The sequence below is a fragment of the Dermacentor silvarum genome, chromosome 2 (genome assembly GCF_013339745.2).
Source record: "Dermacentor silvarum isolate Dsil-2018 chromosome 2, BIME_Dsil_1.4, whole genome shotgun sequence".
Taxonomy (NCBI): domain Eukaryota; kingdom Metazoa; phylum Arthropoda; class Arachnida; order Ixodida; family Ixodidae; genus Dermacentor; species Dermacentor silvarum.
The window spans coordinates 248,979,969-248,993,108 of NC_051155.1; the positions used below are offsets into that span (position 1 = coordinate 248,979,969).

At 50.7% G+C, this 13,140-nt stretch overlaps 1 protein-coding gene across 1 annotated transcript in view; it reads left to right on the forward strand.

The window, feature by feature from the left end:
• The window catches only part of LOC119443090 (matrix metalloproteinase-14), a 31,314-nt gene extending 18,237 nt beyond the window's left edge, over positions 1 to 13,077 (forward strand). The window contains exons 3-9 of the mRNA XM_037708240.1: positions 745 to 962; positions 1,763 to 1,967; positions 3,897 to 4,055; positions 5,156 to 5,290; positions 9,405 to 9,541; positions 10,338 to 10,661; positions 11,095 to 13,077. Coding sequence (XP_037564168.1) covers positions 745 to 962; positions 1,763 to 1,967; positions 3,897 to 4,055; positions 5,156 to 5,290; positions 9,405 to 9,541; positions 10,338 to 10,661; positions 11,095 to 11,451 — 1,535 coding nt within the window. The 3' untranslated portion in view covers positions 11,452 to 13,077. The remainder of the gene's footprint in view (positions 1 to 744; positions 963 to 1,762; positions 1,968 to 3,896; positions 4,056 to 5,155; positions 5,291 to 9,404; positions 9,542 to 10,337; positions 10,662 to 11,094) is intronic.
• Positions 13,078 to 13,140: the final 63 nt, after the last annotated feature.

The window sequence follows — 13,140 nt, forward strand, 5'->3', positions numbered from 1 at the left end:
ACACAGCGATGCCTACCGCGTTATTTTTCTTCTTCTGTTTCGCATTGTCTCGATAGTGCGCTTCTCTTACTTTCATTGGCTATGTTTTCCCGCGTTGTGTCTATACATTCTCTATGGAGATACACGGGGTGCAGAAGGGCTACAGAATACATCTGAAAGATTATTCACTTCGAAAGCTATCGTCTGGGTCAGTAAAGTTGGCGATGGCTGACAACCGAAGGAGCCGATAAAGAGGTTGAAAGTATACTTGGTCTAGTTTACGTTACAACTTAGCCGTGACGCTGACCCGTGTTTATTTAACTTCAGAAGTATAAATATGTTGAATTGCAGAAGACAGTTAACCGACAGGCGTGAAAGTGCGTTCAGCGCATGGCGCAGATTTCAGACACCCGGCTGCAGTGACAAGAGTGGTCAATGGCCCATGGGACAGCGAATTGGCTGCATCGCTCCTGTCGCTGCTTCCCCTGTATGCACAACTTCGAGGCGCCCAGTGTTCGCGGAAGCAGAAATATGCATGACCCGCGTCAGCTGCCCTTACAATACACGCGCATGCTTCGGAACCTACTCCAATGGCTGACCTTCGACCTGGTAGCCGAAGTGAACATTCCTTCGACGTGTGCATGTAGACGGAGCCGTCCTTCAATGAGCAACAGCTGAATTACACTCATTCTATTTGTGCAAAACTTGATCCGTGCTGTGAACTTTTTCTGATTGCCTAATGAGGATACAATCTGTCCTGCGCAGGACGAGTCGACAACGAGACGGCGTCCACGATGCAGCTTCCCCGCTGCGGCGTCCGGGACAAAGTGGGCTTCGGACTGGACGCTCGTCGGAGGAGGAGGCGTTACGCACTGCAGGGTTCCAAGTGGGCCAGCAACGAGCTCTCCTATCGCATCAGCAAGTACCCGCGCCGCGTCAAGGACCGGGTGGCCGTCGACAAGGAGATTGCCAGGGCCTTCAAGGTGCGCATAAAGCACCGACATTCAGGCTCTGGCCGGAAATAAGCTTGCGCTTGCGAAGCGCAGCAAAGACGGCATACATAGTGTGTTGTTGACGTTCGTAGTTTGTATCGCTGTTTGAATCAAGAAGGAAAGATAGCAAATATAGAGCGACGCGACGAAGTCGATAGTATGCAAAGGTGAAACCTGGAGGGAAGGATAGGGGGCTTACCTGTACAGTTCAAAGTGCGGCGCGCTGTAATGTACCAAACGGCTTACTTCAGTGTGCTTCTGCTTTGAAACAAGCGTTTCGTACGTGTGCTGTTATAGCTCTACGATGCCCTTGTCTATGTCTAGAGTAAACGCCTATTTCAACAAATAGTTACCTATAAGAGTTCTCTTGTTAGAGTCGTCCATAAGTCTTTCTTGTTAGAGCTACACACATTTACTACTGCGTTGCCAGTCGAATTATCCGTGTAACGCTATGCTTTGAAACCAATCCAGTCTTATCTAAATCACACTGAATAAAAAAGTGTGTTTTTTTACGTGGTTATTTGCTCAAGAAGAGCGCGATCACGCAGCTACGATTCTATAATATTCCCACATGTGCCATATGTGGCGACGTCAATTCCGCCCAACGTCTGCAGCTTCCCGTGGCATAACTTCTATATCTTCACGTGGTCATTCACTTAAGGGGTTATTTACTAAAAAAATAACGTATCCACGCTGCCCCGCTTGCCATACCCCTACACGTCAATTCCGTCCAACGTAGCATCCTGCAGCATAAACCTTACGGTCAGCGGTTTTGTTCCCGGCTCTCGCAGATGTGGTCCGACGTATCACCGCTCACCTTCACGCACAAGAAGACGGGCCCCGTGAACATCGACATCCAGTTTGTGCGCGGCGAGCACGGCGATGGCGACCCTTTCAACGGACCAGGCGGAACCCTGGCGCACGCCTTCTTCCCGCGCTACGGCGGGGACGCGCACTTCGACGACGAGGAGAAGTGGACCATCGATGAGTACACAGGTGAGTTCCCCCCTACCCTCCAAAAATGAAAAACAAAGAAGTAAGGCACGATTATATCTAGCCTACACGAAGTTACAGTAATCACCTGTCGGAAAGTTTGTAATTATAGTTCGCAGCGTGGATGATTGCAGCACAGCGCTGAAGTGCACGCATACGACACTTTCAGCTGCAGTTCTCTCGGTCGGGTGGCGGGTCTTTTGCCAGGTGTACGAGCCTCCTATCAAAATGTGTTCTAGGTTCACGCGTCTCGCATACTGTTCTTCCATGCACCCTGCACAGATCGAGCAATCCCTCTCGACTCCTCGGACGGCGCCCCCCTTTTCATTTGACAATAATCGCTGATGATAAATGCTTGCGATGTTTCTTGCGGGATATGTAATGAGGTCGTTCGACTGCCGGGTCACGAGGTCTGCGTCGGAAGTCAAACATCGGGGCGTTTTATCCTTCGGCACTTTCTCTCGCGACTGGTGCTCATGGAGGCGAGATTGCCGCTCGAGCTCGTTCGGGCGTGCTTCCAAGAATTCGCGGACTGTGTCTTCTTCTCTGTACGACCGCCCCCTCGTGGCTGTACCTGTTCAGCCGTGCGGCGCTTTTACGCGGAACAACGTGATTAGGGAAAAACCCATTGGCCTCGCTAATGATCTGCCTGGTCGCGATGGGAAGCCACGTGATTACTGCACCCCTCCCCCCCCCCCTCCACCTCGAGCCTTTGCTTCTAAGAATGGCGAGACAACATGGCGGCAACCACGACTGCGCGCTTGCTTGATTAGAACTTCGCGTTCTTAGAATATTTGTTCCCGAGCAAGCGAGCACTTTGAGCATCTCCTTCAGAAAAAAAGAACAACAACTTCCAGCGCACCTTTGTAGCAAGCTCTTTTTTTTTTTGCGAAATACGAAATACTTAGCAGAAAATAAACAGCGCCGCTGCCTCCTTTAGTTTTCAGCGTGAAATGTGCACTGTCGCCCACATAACGGAGATATGAAAGGGTAAATATAAATCGTACACATAACTGCCAGTGTCCATGCATGTCCTGTTTCATCACACTGCACTACTTGCACTTCATTTCAGAGTAGGGTAGCCATGCAACTAGACGCATTTCTGGTTAACATCCCTGCCTTCTCTTTTTTCTCTCCTCCTCGTCCTCCTCCATGAAAAATAAGCAGAGCAAAACAGACGCGGACCATGAGAAACCCATACAACAAAATGGGCGACATGCGTTGTATACGTGTTTCTCCGTCCGCGTCTGTTCAGCGCCGCTTATCTTTCCCGAGGTATATGGCACACCAACTAATTCGAACCAAGATTCCACCCTAATTGTAGTTCTGCATGGCAAGCATTCCATGTCATTGTCACGCATAAGAACTACAACAGGTATAGGAATTTATGGTAAGCTACGACGCGTGATATGTGTATATTTGACGAAACTGGTCTTCAACAGATGCAGCATGTAATGTATGTATACGTGCGGTCAACGGGACTGCCAGAAAGGTCAGCTGTGACATTGGTAGTTCTCAATGTAATTGTTTATCAGTAACATTGAGGCTTAAGAATCTAAAGAGCATAGGTAAATACCGAGAATATAATTCCGGCACAGATTTCAAGGCTAAAACAGGTTGGGCGATGAATATCTCACATCTTCAGCGCGCTCAAAACGTATAGCGCAACATGGAATATGTAGGACGGGTGCTGATCCGGCCTATTTAAATAGCGCTCGTCCTACATATTACATTATGTTTGGTTTCGTCTTCAGCGCTATGAACATTGGCTTACTGCTTTACTTAGGCGAGGGCGCCATATATCACTCTGCATAAGCGCATTTCGTGGAAACAGCAGAGAGAGATACCGAATTACAAGGGCTGCCCGCATTACACCTGGCGCCAATCACCGCACTCGGAAGCTTCGCCCCATGACTTTCCTTTCGCTCACAGGCGTGAACCTGTTCCAAGTGGCGGCGCACGAGTTCGGCCACTCTCTGGGCCTGTCCCACTCGGACGTGCGACGCTCCCTGATGGCGCCCTTCTACCGGGGCTTCGAGCCGGGCTTCCAGCTGGACCGCGACGACATCGACGGCATCCAGTCGCTCTACGGTAAGGGCCGAGCTCGCCAAGTCCCCGGCGGCTGGTACCCCCGGCCAGCGTGGCCGCCCTACGATCCCGACCGGCGCCGCCGCTTCCCGCCTTCCTGGACCCCGCCGCAGCGCAGACGCCATTGGCCAACCTACTGGCCGCCGCGTAGGAGAGCCCGCTTACTGCTGCGCTACCCGCACCATCCCAACCCTGATGAGCCACTGCTCCTGCATGTCGTCGTGGTCAATAAGCGGACTCGCTAACCCTATTCGCATGACTAACAATAAAAGCGAGACCCCGCATGGCTTTGCCCGTCGTGCCTCACGTCGAGCTGTGTGCGCTTCTGCCTGGCTCTTTACTGACACACAGCGCGCCCATGGTCCGCGCCTTCTTCTCTAACACCCTTGCTTGCCTCGAAGAACGCCTGCACGCAGAGCCAGGAACCGGCGAGGGCTACCGCGCTGCATCATCCAAAAGGCGGTGCGCGGTCGACGGCACCGTGTTTCGCTGTACCGACGGCCAGTAAGTCGCTGACGCAGCTCGCAAGCTTTCGTTCTCTGTTTTGAGACTCTCTCATTTCCTGCGAGCTTGCAGCATTTTCCCCGCTTGCTAGCTGCAGCAGCAACATTGAACGCGATGCTTACGGTGCAGTCGTGAGGCTTGATGGCCAACAGCTGCGCACCAGTGCTGCTTCGTTTCATAGAAAGAAGGTATATGGGCGGCGGCCTTAGGGAGCCGCGCGTCGAGTGTCATTGGGACGAAAGTTGCGTTGAGTGCAAAGTGGAATGTTACCGCATACGGACAAAAAAGCGGGGAGAGTAAGTTTTAAGCATTCTGCGCCATATGAGATAGAGCAACTCGAGCCTCAACCGCTTACATCGCTCTTTAAAGAGTGGCATATATGTACAGAGAGCCGAGACGTTTGACTTGCGTCGCTGTGCATGGAAAAGATGAACTAGAAACCAACTGCACTTGACTCTTGGCATGGCTCGGCAAGCGAGCGGCTGAGTTGTCGATTGCGTATGCGGCGAATGCTGTGGCACTCGCGCACACATACCTAACATCTCGCTCGCGTACGCGTGTGGCAATGTCGCCCTGAGCCCAACCTTGTCCGCCACCAGGTGCCGTGCACAGAACGACCAAGACGCCGAGCAAAGGAAGCCGTAAGCCCGCGCAGCCTGGTCCCGACCTGTGCCAGGACGCTGCCATCGACGCTGCTACCAGGACCGAGGACGGCAGCTCCTACGTGTTCAAGGGTGAGCTCTCGCGGCGTGTTCTTTCTTTCCTGTTTATTCCGCGTCAGTTGTCGCACTTAAGCCAGGCCAATTTTGTACGGGTACTGCGGGAGCGACATATGAAAAGCGACTTATGAAATGTCTATTAGCCATCGCTCATAATCGTCAGATTGGTCAGTTCGTAGCTTCTAACGGCCTCGAGATCGTTTGACGGTTAGTTCACAGTAGATGAACAGCGCCCGCAGGAGTAGAACACTTGGGACATTGGAAACTGTCTTCGAAGAATAGGCGCCCCACGTCCAAGTGACGACAGGTGTAAGGGTGCCCCGATCCGGAGGCTCGGGAGAATGCCTCCACCCGAAAAGGACGATGTTCAAAGGATGAGGGCGCGCATTTTTCACCAAAACAAAAATGTTCAGGCTATATATATATATATATATATATATATATATATATATATATATATATAGATAGATAGATAGATAGATAGATAGATAGATAGATAGATAGATAGATAGATAGATAGATAGATAGATAGATAGATAGATAGATAGATAGATAGATAGATAGATAAAGTCACAATCATAAGAAGCCAACAGACAATGACCAATGATACCAAGACACCAAGGTCTTTTGGCTTCTTATGAATGTGATTAATAATGAAAATTCGGGCCCCTCGGTTTCCTTTCTTCTTGTATATGTATAGGTGCTGGGTATATACGTACACCCAGCACCGAGGGTATGCCCGAGGGAAAACCGAGGGGCCCGATTTTTATTAGTCACATTCCGAGCACCTGCACCACTTCTGAGGAACTTCTTTAGTCTCGAAGATTCCGAGCCATGCCGACTAAGAAGTCGCACATAGTGGTGATAAGTACATATGATAAACGTGAGATGCAAATATGAGACCAATCGATATATTTCGTCGAATGAATAATATCACTTCAGAAAAGAAAGAAACATCGCTGAAAGGACGTTGGCTGCGGCTGCCTTGTAAGGAGTGCAGGTTGGCTGCTCTGTAAGTTCGCGTCTGGATGAAGCGCGATAACATCGCGCCGCGACTTTTCCAATCCTCACGCATGCGGAAAATTACCACGAGAGGGACAAACAGAAAAGACGACGAAGGCTGAACGAGGCGGCGGATGCGCGTTCTATACTGTCGGCCGCGAATGGCTCCCGCTCGGAAATGCAGAGAACTTCTTGCGGTCGCGTGCGACCCGCGTGGGGGTGCTTAAGTACGAAATCAAATAAGTGAACAAAAGTGCGAGCCCGAGAAAAAAATACAGAGGTCGCGCTACTTTCTTTGCGCTATAAGCAGCTGGGTTCGCTGTGTTGCTGCCCCGTCCGCACACAGCATCGATTAACCAGTCGATCGACCTTGGCATCTCCCCACCTGGAACGTCGGTGCGTCTCAAGTTTTCCTCGTTCCACCGACTTTCTTTATTATTTTTCTTTTCTCTCTCTCTCTCTCTCTCTCTCTTTGCTGCTGCCAAGCGAGCCACGATAGAGAAAGAAAAGAAGCTGCCGAGACCGGCAGAGGAAACGAAAGGAGAAAAACAAAAATAAAGCGAGCGGGAAAAATGCGATGAAATGAAAGGGAGGGACGACTTATTCGACGATGGCGCAGCGAGCCTTCACGGCTCAGGGCGCGTCGGTAATGGCGGCGGATACTGTACGGCGTGCATCTCAAGTTGTAGGACCGAGAGAGGGAGTTACGTTAACACCACCTAACCCTGGCAGCTTAACCATTCGAACAACGTGAGAGCCATGAAAAATACATGGGGTTTACATTGTTTGCTCGGTCACTGTGTACGTTTGGCTTTGTTTACCTTTTGCGTTACCTATTAGGTAGCAGCATTCTAAGTACAATATAGTACATGGCTATACATCTGCCGTTTAATCTGCAGGGTCACATTGCGGTGCCTAAAACAAAGTATGTGTGTGTCTGGAGCGGGAAAGAGGTGGGGGGGGGGGGGGGGAGGTGATAGTTATAAGTGGGCCACGTGGGTCGCATGCTATGCCCGTGGATCGTATACACGTGTGTGGTCATCCCTGTCTACTACGAGTTCGAAATTCAGGACTAGTTCATTGTCTCTCGGATATAATATTGCTCCAAGTTAAATGACACTTGCTTAATCTGCCCGTGCCGCTATATCTTGGTGACGTTTCGGCAATAACCGTCATCGCGGGTGTATACTCTTCATATGCTGAGCTATTCACGCTTTTGTAGGCTTTGAACACACTGCACGGGTTTCACTCAGGAGCTGAATGAGTAATTCTAGCATGACTGACGTGCAAAGACAAAGTTTTCTTCTCTTTTTTTTTTTTTTTCATGAACGCGTGCGCATAAAAAACCATCCGCAGCTGTTCGAAGTCAGCCCTGTCACGCATTCGCCATATCCCACTATAGTCCAACTGCCTTTCTTTGCGATAAAGAAAGAAATATTGATTTGAAAGTAAAAAAGTACGATATTCGCTTCATATTAAAAGTTCTCTCGGCGCGTCGGAAATGTAGGAGGCCATGTGCTGACATTTGCGTCATATCGGATAACTAGGACGTGGCCACGTCGTCTGCTTCGGTGCTATATTAAAGGCTGTTAAAACGAAAATTAGGTGATTATCAGCCCCGCAGCCTTGTCAAGATTGCTTCGCTATTATATACTACTCAATGATAACCAATTTAGCAAAAGTGAAATGTCGTTACAGTTCCCGCACCAGCTTCCCGCCACGTCGTGACTTTTCACCGCGTCACTTCCTCGTTAGTTAATTGCTTATTCCTAAAGGCGGAATGTATTACGCTCTGAATGAAGCAAGGTCTCTAACTGGCAGCTTTTCAGAAATTTATCTGCTCTAAGGTGGCCGGAATAAGAAAATATACTTTTCAATCATTGACGTCACGCTCACGTATACAGGCGTGTTGGTTTGGGCGCGAAATTGGAGATAAATCAAGTTGTTCCTTCGTTTTCACCACTAATACATAATCAACATTTTTTTCCGCGGAAGGATGGATATTCGGGAAAAGAATTTTTGAACTGGCTCGTTTACTTCGCCAGCGCAAGCTGATTTTAGCGTCCCTATTTAGTGTCTACTTGCTGAATTCGATGAATGAGCCCGGTTTCAGCGGCGAAGGCCAAGCTATGCGGCGCTCGCATGATCTCGCGAGAACCGGCGGCAAAGGCAACGCGCGCCACACGCATCCGCTTGCTCGTCGCTGCAGGAAGACGCGCGCGCTCGCGTGGACGAATGGGGCAACAACAGGCTGCGTTGCGCAACGGGGAAATAAAAAAGGACTCGGCCTCGCGAGCATGCACGACAACGAAGACGTCGTGTCGGCCGCAAGCGTGGAGGCTGTCGTGATCCTAATTATAGGCGGTGTTTATAAATTCGGGGCAAGGAAAAACAGTGTACGAGCGCGGACAAAACGTGACGCGCTGACACTCTTGTTGCCACACCAACGACGACGCTGATCGCCGTCGAGCCCATAAAGAGCCGCGGCGCACTTTTAGAAGGTGTTGCGTGTGTAACCATAGACACTGAGCGATTTGGCGCCCCTTCTGCATGCACGAGGCAGTAGGGAGTTTCAGAAATAGTGGGCTCAAAGTTGGCGCTTGCATGCTATATACGCCCTGCTGGCAATAGAACCCCCGGCGGAGTATAAAATAAGCCAAACAGAGCTTGGGTTCTGCGTACGTCGACGGAATTACGTTAAGCCGCCTGCGTTCGCTGTTTCTAAAGCTATTTGTTATGGTGGAGGTTTCTTCCGACCCCTGCCTGAGCATTCAAAGAAATGTCGAGGTGCGCGCGTCGCTGCTTTTATGCCTCGTCCGCGAGAAACTAATACTCGATATAGTGCCCGTTATTTGACTATTACGCTAGGTCGGCGAAATACCGCCATGGTTGCAATTTCCAGTCGTATAGTGTGTCCCAAACGGGAAAGAAAGGGAGGCCGACATTTCGAGACAACCTTGTACCTCAGAGTGGTGTCAGAACGTAATGCAACGGTGCGATTTCAGTTTAGACGCGTGTACCTTGTGCAACAGTGCAACACGGTGATATCACTGATCAATATGTCTATATGCTCGCCTCCCATAAAGATGCGGGTATTATAGCCCAAACTCTGTTGTTTGCTGTCCAGGTGACTATTACTGGAAGATTGAGACTGACGGCATAGCCGACGGTTACCCGAGGAGGATATCGGACGACTGGGGTGGCCTTCCAGGTCACATTGATGCAGCGCTGACGTGGTCCGACGGAAAGACCTTCTTCTTCAAGGTAATAACCTTTATGGGTTCTTTTGACCGATTACCGACCATCCTTGAGCATGTGCCTTTGCGTAAATCGCTTGTTTCCTCACAACACGAGCGAGGTAATGAAGCTTGCAAAGTACAAATTTTACACCGTTTTATTTATTAACATTATTTCTTCAACCAGAACGCAGCCTGCCACAATTTTCAAGATATATTCTTATAAATTTTATTTTTTTATCATAAAACTTTCAAGTACTTATCGACAGATACCTACAGGCAAAGCACGAAAATATAAAATAATATTAATATCTAAGCTTAATATATTTTGCTTAGTTGCCAGCGGATTTTTTATCCCTGGTGACCTTTAATTCATTTTTTATTTCTAAACAGGGGAAAGGGGCTGCGCGACGATGACCTACAAATGTCGCCTCCTGAGCAAGACACTCTATCAAATATGTCGCCCGCCACAAGGATTTGGCATCCGAGTTTGTCATTTTTGGTAGCTGTACCATGGTACAGAGCACATGACACGTTTCGTCTTTCACTGCCATCAAGCGCCTCAATCGGAATGCAGCGCTTGAAGTAAAAATTCTAGACCAAAGTACGCATTTGCTCCGCTTGCATGCACATTAAATTTACAGGACTACATCTGTCCTACCTCGCACTGGACTACCTAAGTAAACGCATTTACTGGACTAACGGCGGCTTCATCAGCATACGGTTCCTTGCGGCTACGTGTGCCTCCCACGGCAATTGACGTTGTCGATGCCATCATTCGCCGCGAGACACGCAGTCTCTGATTCTCGCCCGGCTCTTTGCAGGGGGGCAACTACTGGCGCTTCCGAAACAAGCAGGTGAGCAAGGGCTACCCGCAGAAGATCAGCGTCGGCTTCCAGGGCATCCCGGACAACCTGGACGCAGCGCTCGTCTGGAGCGGCAACGGAAAGACGTATTTCTTCAAGGGGAACCAGTACTGGCGGTACGACAGTCGCAACGAAGTGCCCGTCAGCGACCGCTACCCACAGCCCGTCAGCAATTGGAACGGCCTGCCCGGCCACTTGGACGCAGCGTTCCAGTGGCAGAATGGCTATTCCTACTTCTTCAAGGGACCAAACTACTACCGCTTCAACGACAAGGACTTTGGGGTGAGTGCTCATACATGAGGCGTCTACGGCTCGTATGGACCTAATTTAAATCTCCGATCTAAACTAACAGTGCGACTATGCGAAGATACCGTTTTACGACAATAAAACTTGCTCAGCAGCCCATCTTGCCGGGCTTGTAGACTTTATCTTACCCTTAAACTCTAGAGTAAAGCAGCTACGACTGTATGAAACTGAAACACAGATAAAGAAAAGGGGAGTAAACGAAAGAAAGTTAGCAGCCGTCTAAAATTAACTAAAGCGAACACGAGCGCACACGACCATTCACCTACCTGCTGCAGAGACGCGCAAAAGCGTTTTCGTTTTGGTTGTTGCTATAAGGAAACTTTCGACGCTTTGTTCAATGTTTGCCTGAAAGTTTTCATAAGTTATGTGTATTCTTAACTTACATATGAAACGCTCATTTCTGTGACAGGTCGACAAGGGCGACCCGCCGTACCCGCGTGCCACTTCCGTCTGGTGGTTCGACTGCAAGGCAATGTCCAGCGCCATGGCCCAGCAACAGGCGTCCTCGCGACGGCACCCGGAAAGTGCGACGGTGCACGTGCTCGACCGCACCGAGGCCCCGATGGCTGCCAGGGTCCCGGTGCGCCCCCTGGGGCTGCAGAGGGACGCCGCGCCCGAGGCGCCCGAACTCGGACCCGTTGGGCACGCCGAACCTCCGCCGCCAACCACGGTTGCCGCCGGCGCCAGCACGTCCTTCCTGGCCTCCAGCACCGGGGTGCTCGTTCTCCTGGCGGTTCCCTTCTTCAGGCCGCTGCAGCTCGTGTGAACACCACGTTAAAGCTTCTACGGAGCGCCGTTTGGGTTCTGGAGATTGCTTGCGCCATAGTCGCCTTGCCTGTCAACCACATCACAGGCAAGGCAAAGAAGCAGCGTTCCTGAGAGGGCATTTCTGACGTCTATGCGAGTCACACACGACAATTTTCTGGACTGCTGCGTGAAGACGTGCCCAATTCTTGTGTACACGTTCACCCAAGTTCTTAAAGCGCATGCTTCTCGAGATTTTGTAGATAACTATGACGGCGCTCGAATGGCCGCTTGGGAAAAGCCATTTCCTGGCACTTGCGCAGAAGAAGCCTATGGGAGCAGTGCCCTGCACCGGTGTTGACGATGTGTGATGTGCAAGCGGCCGATGGAGTTAGGCACCGGCTAGCCTGCGAGACGTGCTTCGTTTTTCAATCTTCCTGGTTTGTAAAAGCCCAAGCGCCATCCTATTGTCATGGTGTGCTTCGACCGGTGTGTTTGTTATTTAAGCATAATTTCACCAGATCGCAAAGTTCGCGCGTTCTGCAGAGACGAAGGTTGCGGACAACTTAGACCAAGTTAGACTTTGTTGAAGAGAACGTGCCACATCTCTCAGGTCGCGTCTTCAAGCGCCTCATCAAGATTTCGTGGTCCAACCCCTTGTTTTGGATGACACAGGCACCCTCATATTTTTCACACGTGGACAGTTTTGTAGTGACAACTCGTGTGTGTGTGGTGGAGCCTCCTGACGGTGTCGGGAGGAGGTTGTGAATTCGCGGCTCCTTCCATGAAGAAACCGGACAGTCGAAAGTCACTTTTTTTTTCTTACATTTCGCTAGCGTATTTCCTGTTTCGTATTGCTGGGTGAGTGGCGAGTTGGTTGAGGACTGAAAGAACTGATTGTGCTCGTTAGGTGCGGTTCCCGAAAAGTGCTCCTCTCCTTTGTGGAATTACGATTCGTTCCAACCAGTCTCGGAAATGCATCAAGAGTTATACAACAACCTTCCCTTACTCTTACTCGTTTGGAGTATAGCTCTGACACGAGTCAAGAGGAACGCTCAGCGTACAGTCAGTCTCAGCGTAACCGAAATGTGATAAGGCCCTCCCTCTGGTCACCTTTAATTTCAAGCTTCAAACTTATCTTTTGACAGCATTTTCGGGAGCGCGGAGGAACGGATATGCGAAGTAGAGGCGGTTTCCTTTGTGTAGGAACCGTGGCGACGCGTGAGCCGGAGTGAATTGTGACAAGCGCGTGGCGTGATAGTGCCAGGCAGCGAGCACCAACCGTCAAGTACGTGTAGTGGTGCCGCCGCCATTCACCAAAGACTGACCAAGAGGGGCGCAGGTCGCCCCCCCTGGCGCCCCACCCCCTCACATATCCCAGCCCCCCCCCCCCCCCCCCAACCGTCCGGCTGGCCCGGGCTCTGCCCAGAAGGCGTCCGGACCCCAGGGCGGCCCCTAGCTACCGCACCCGTCACTCATCCTCCGCTGTGCGTTTTGTTCCTGCGAGGACACCACTAAGGACCCTCGGCGGCGTGCTACGTCGTTGCGACTTCTCGCAGCCAAAACGCTCGCATCTCCCACGGCGTTCGCCTCTCGACGACGCCCGCGAGAGATGGTTGGTTATTCATTAAAGTCGTTTGCCATTGTGTCTTGTGTTTGTGTTGTCTGACTCCCAAGCCATCCCGATGCCTTTGCGGTGGGTCTACGTGAC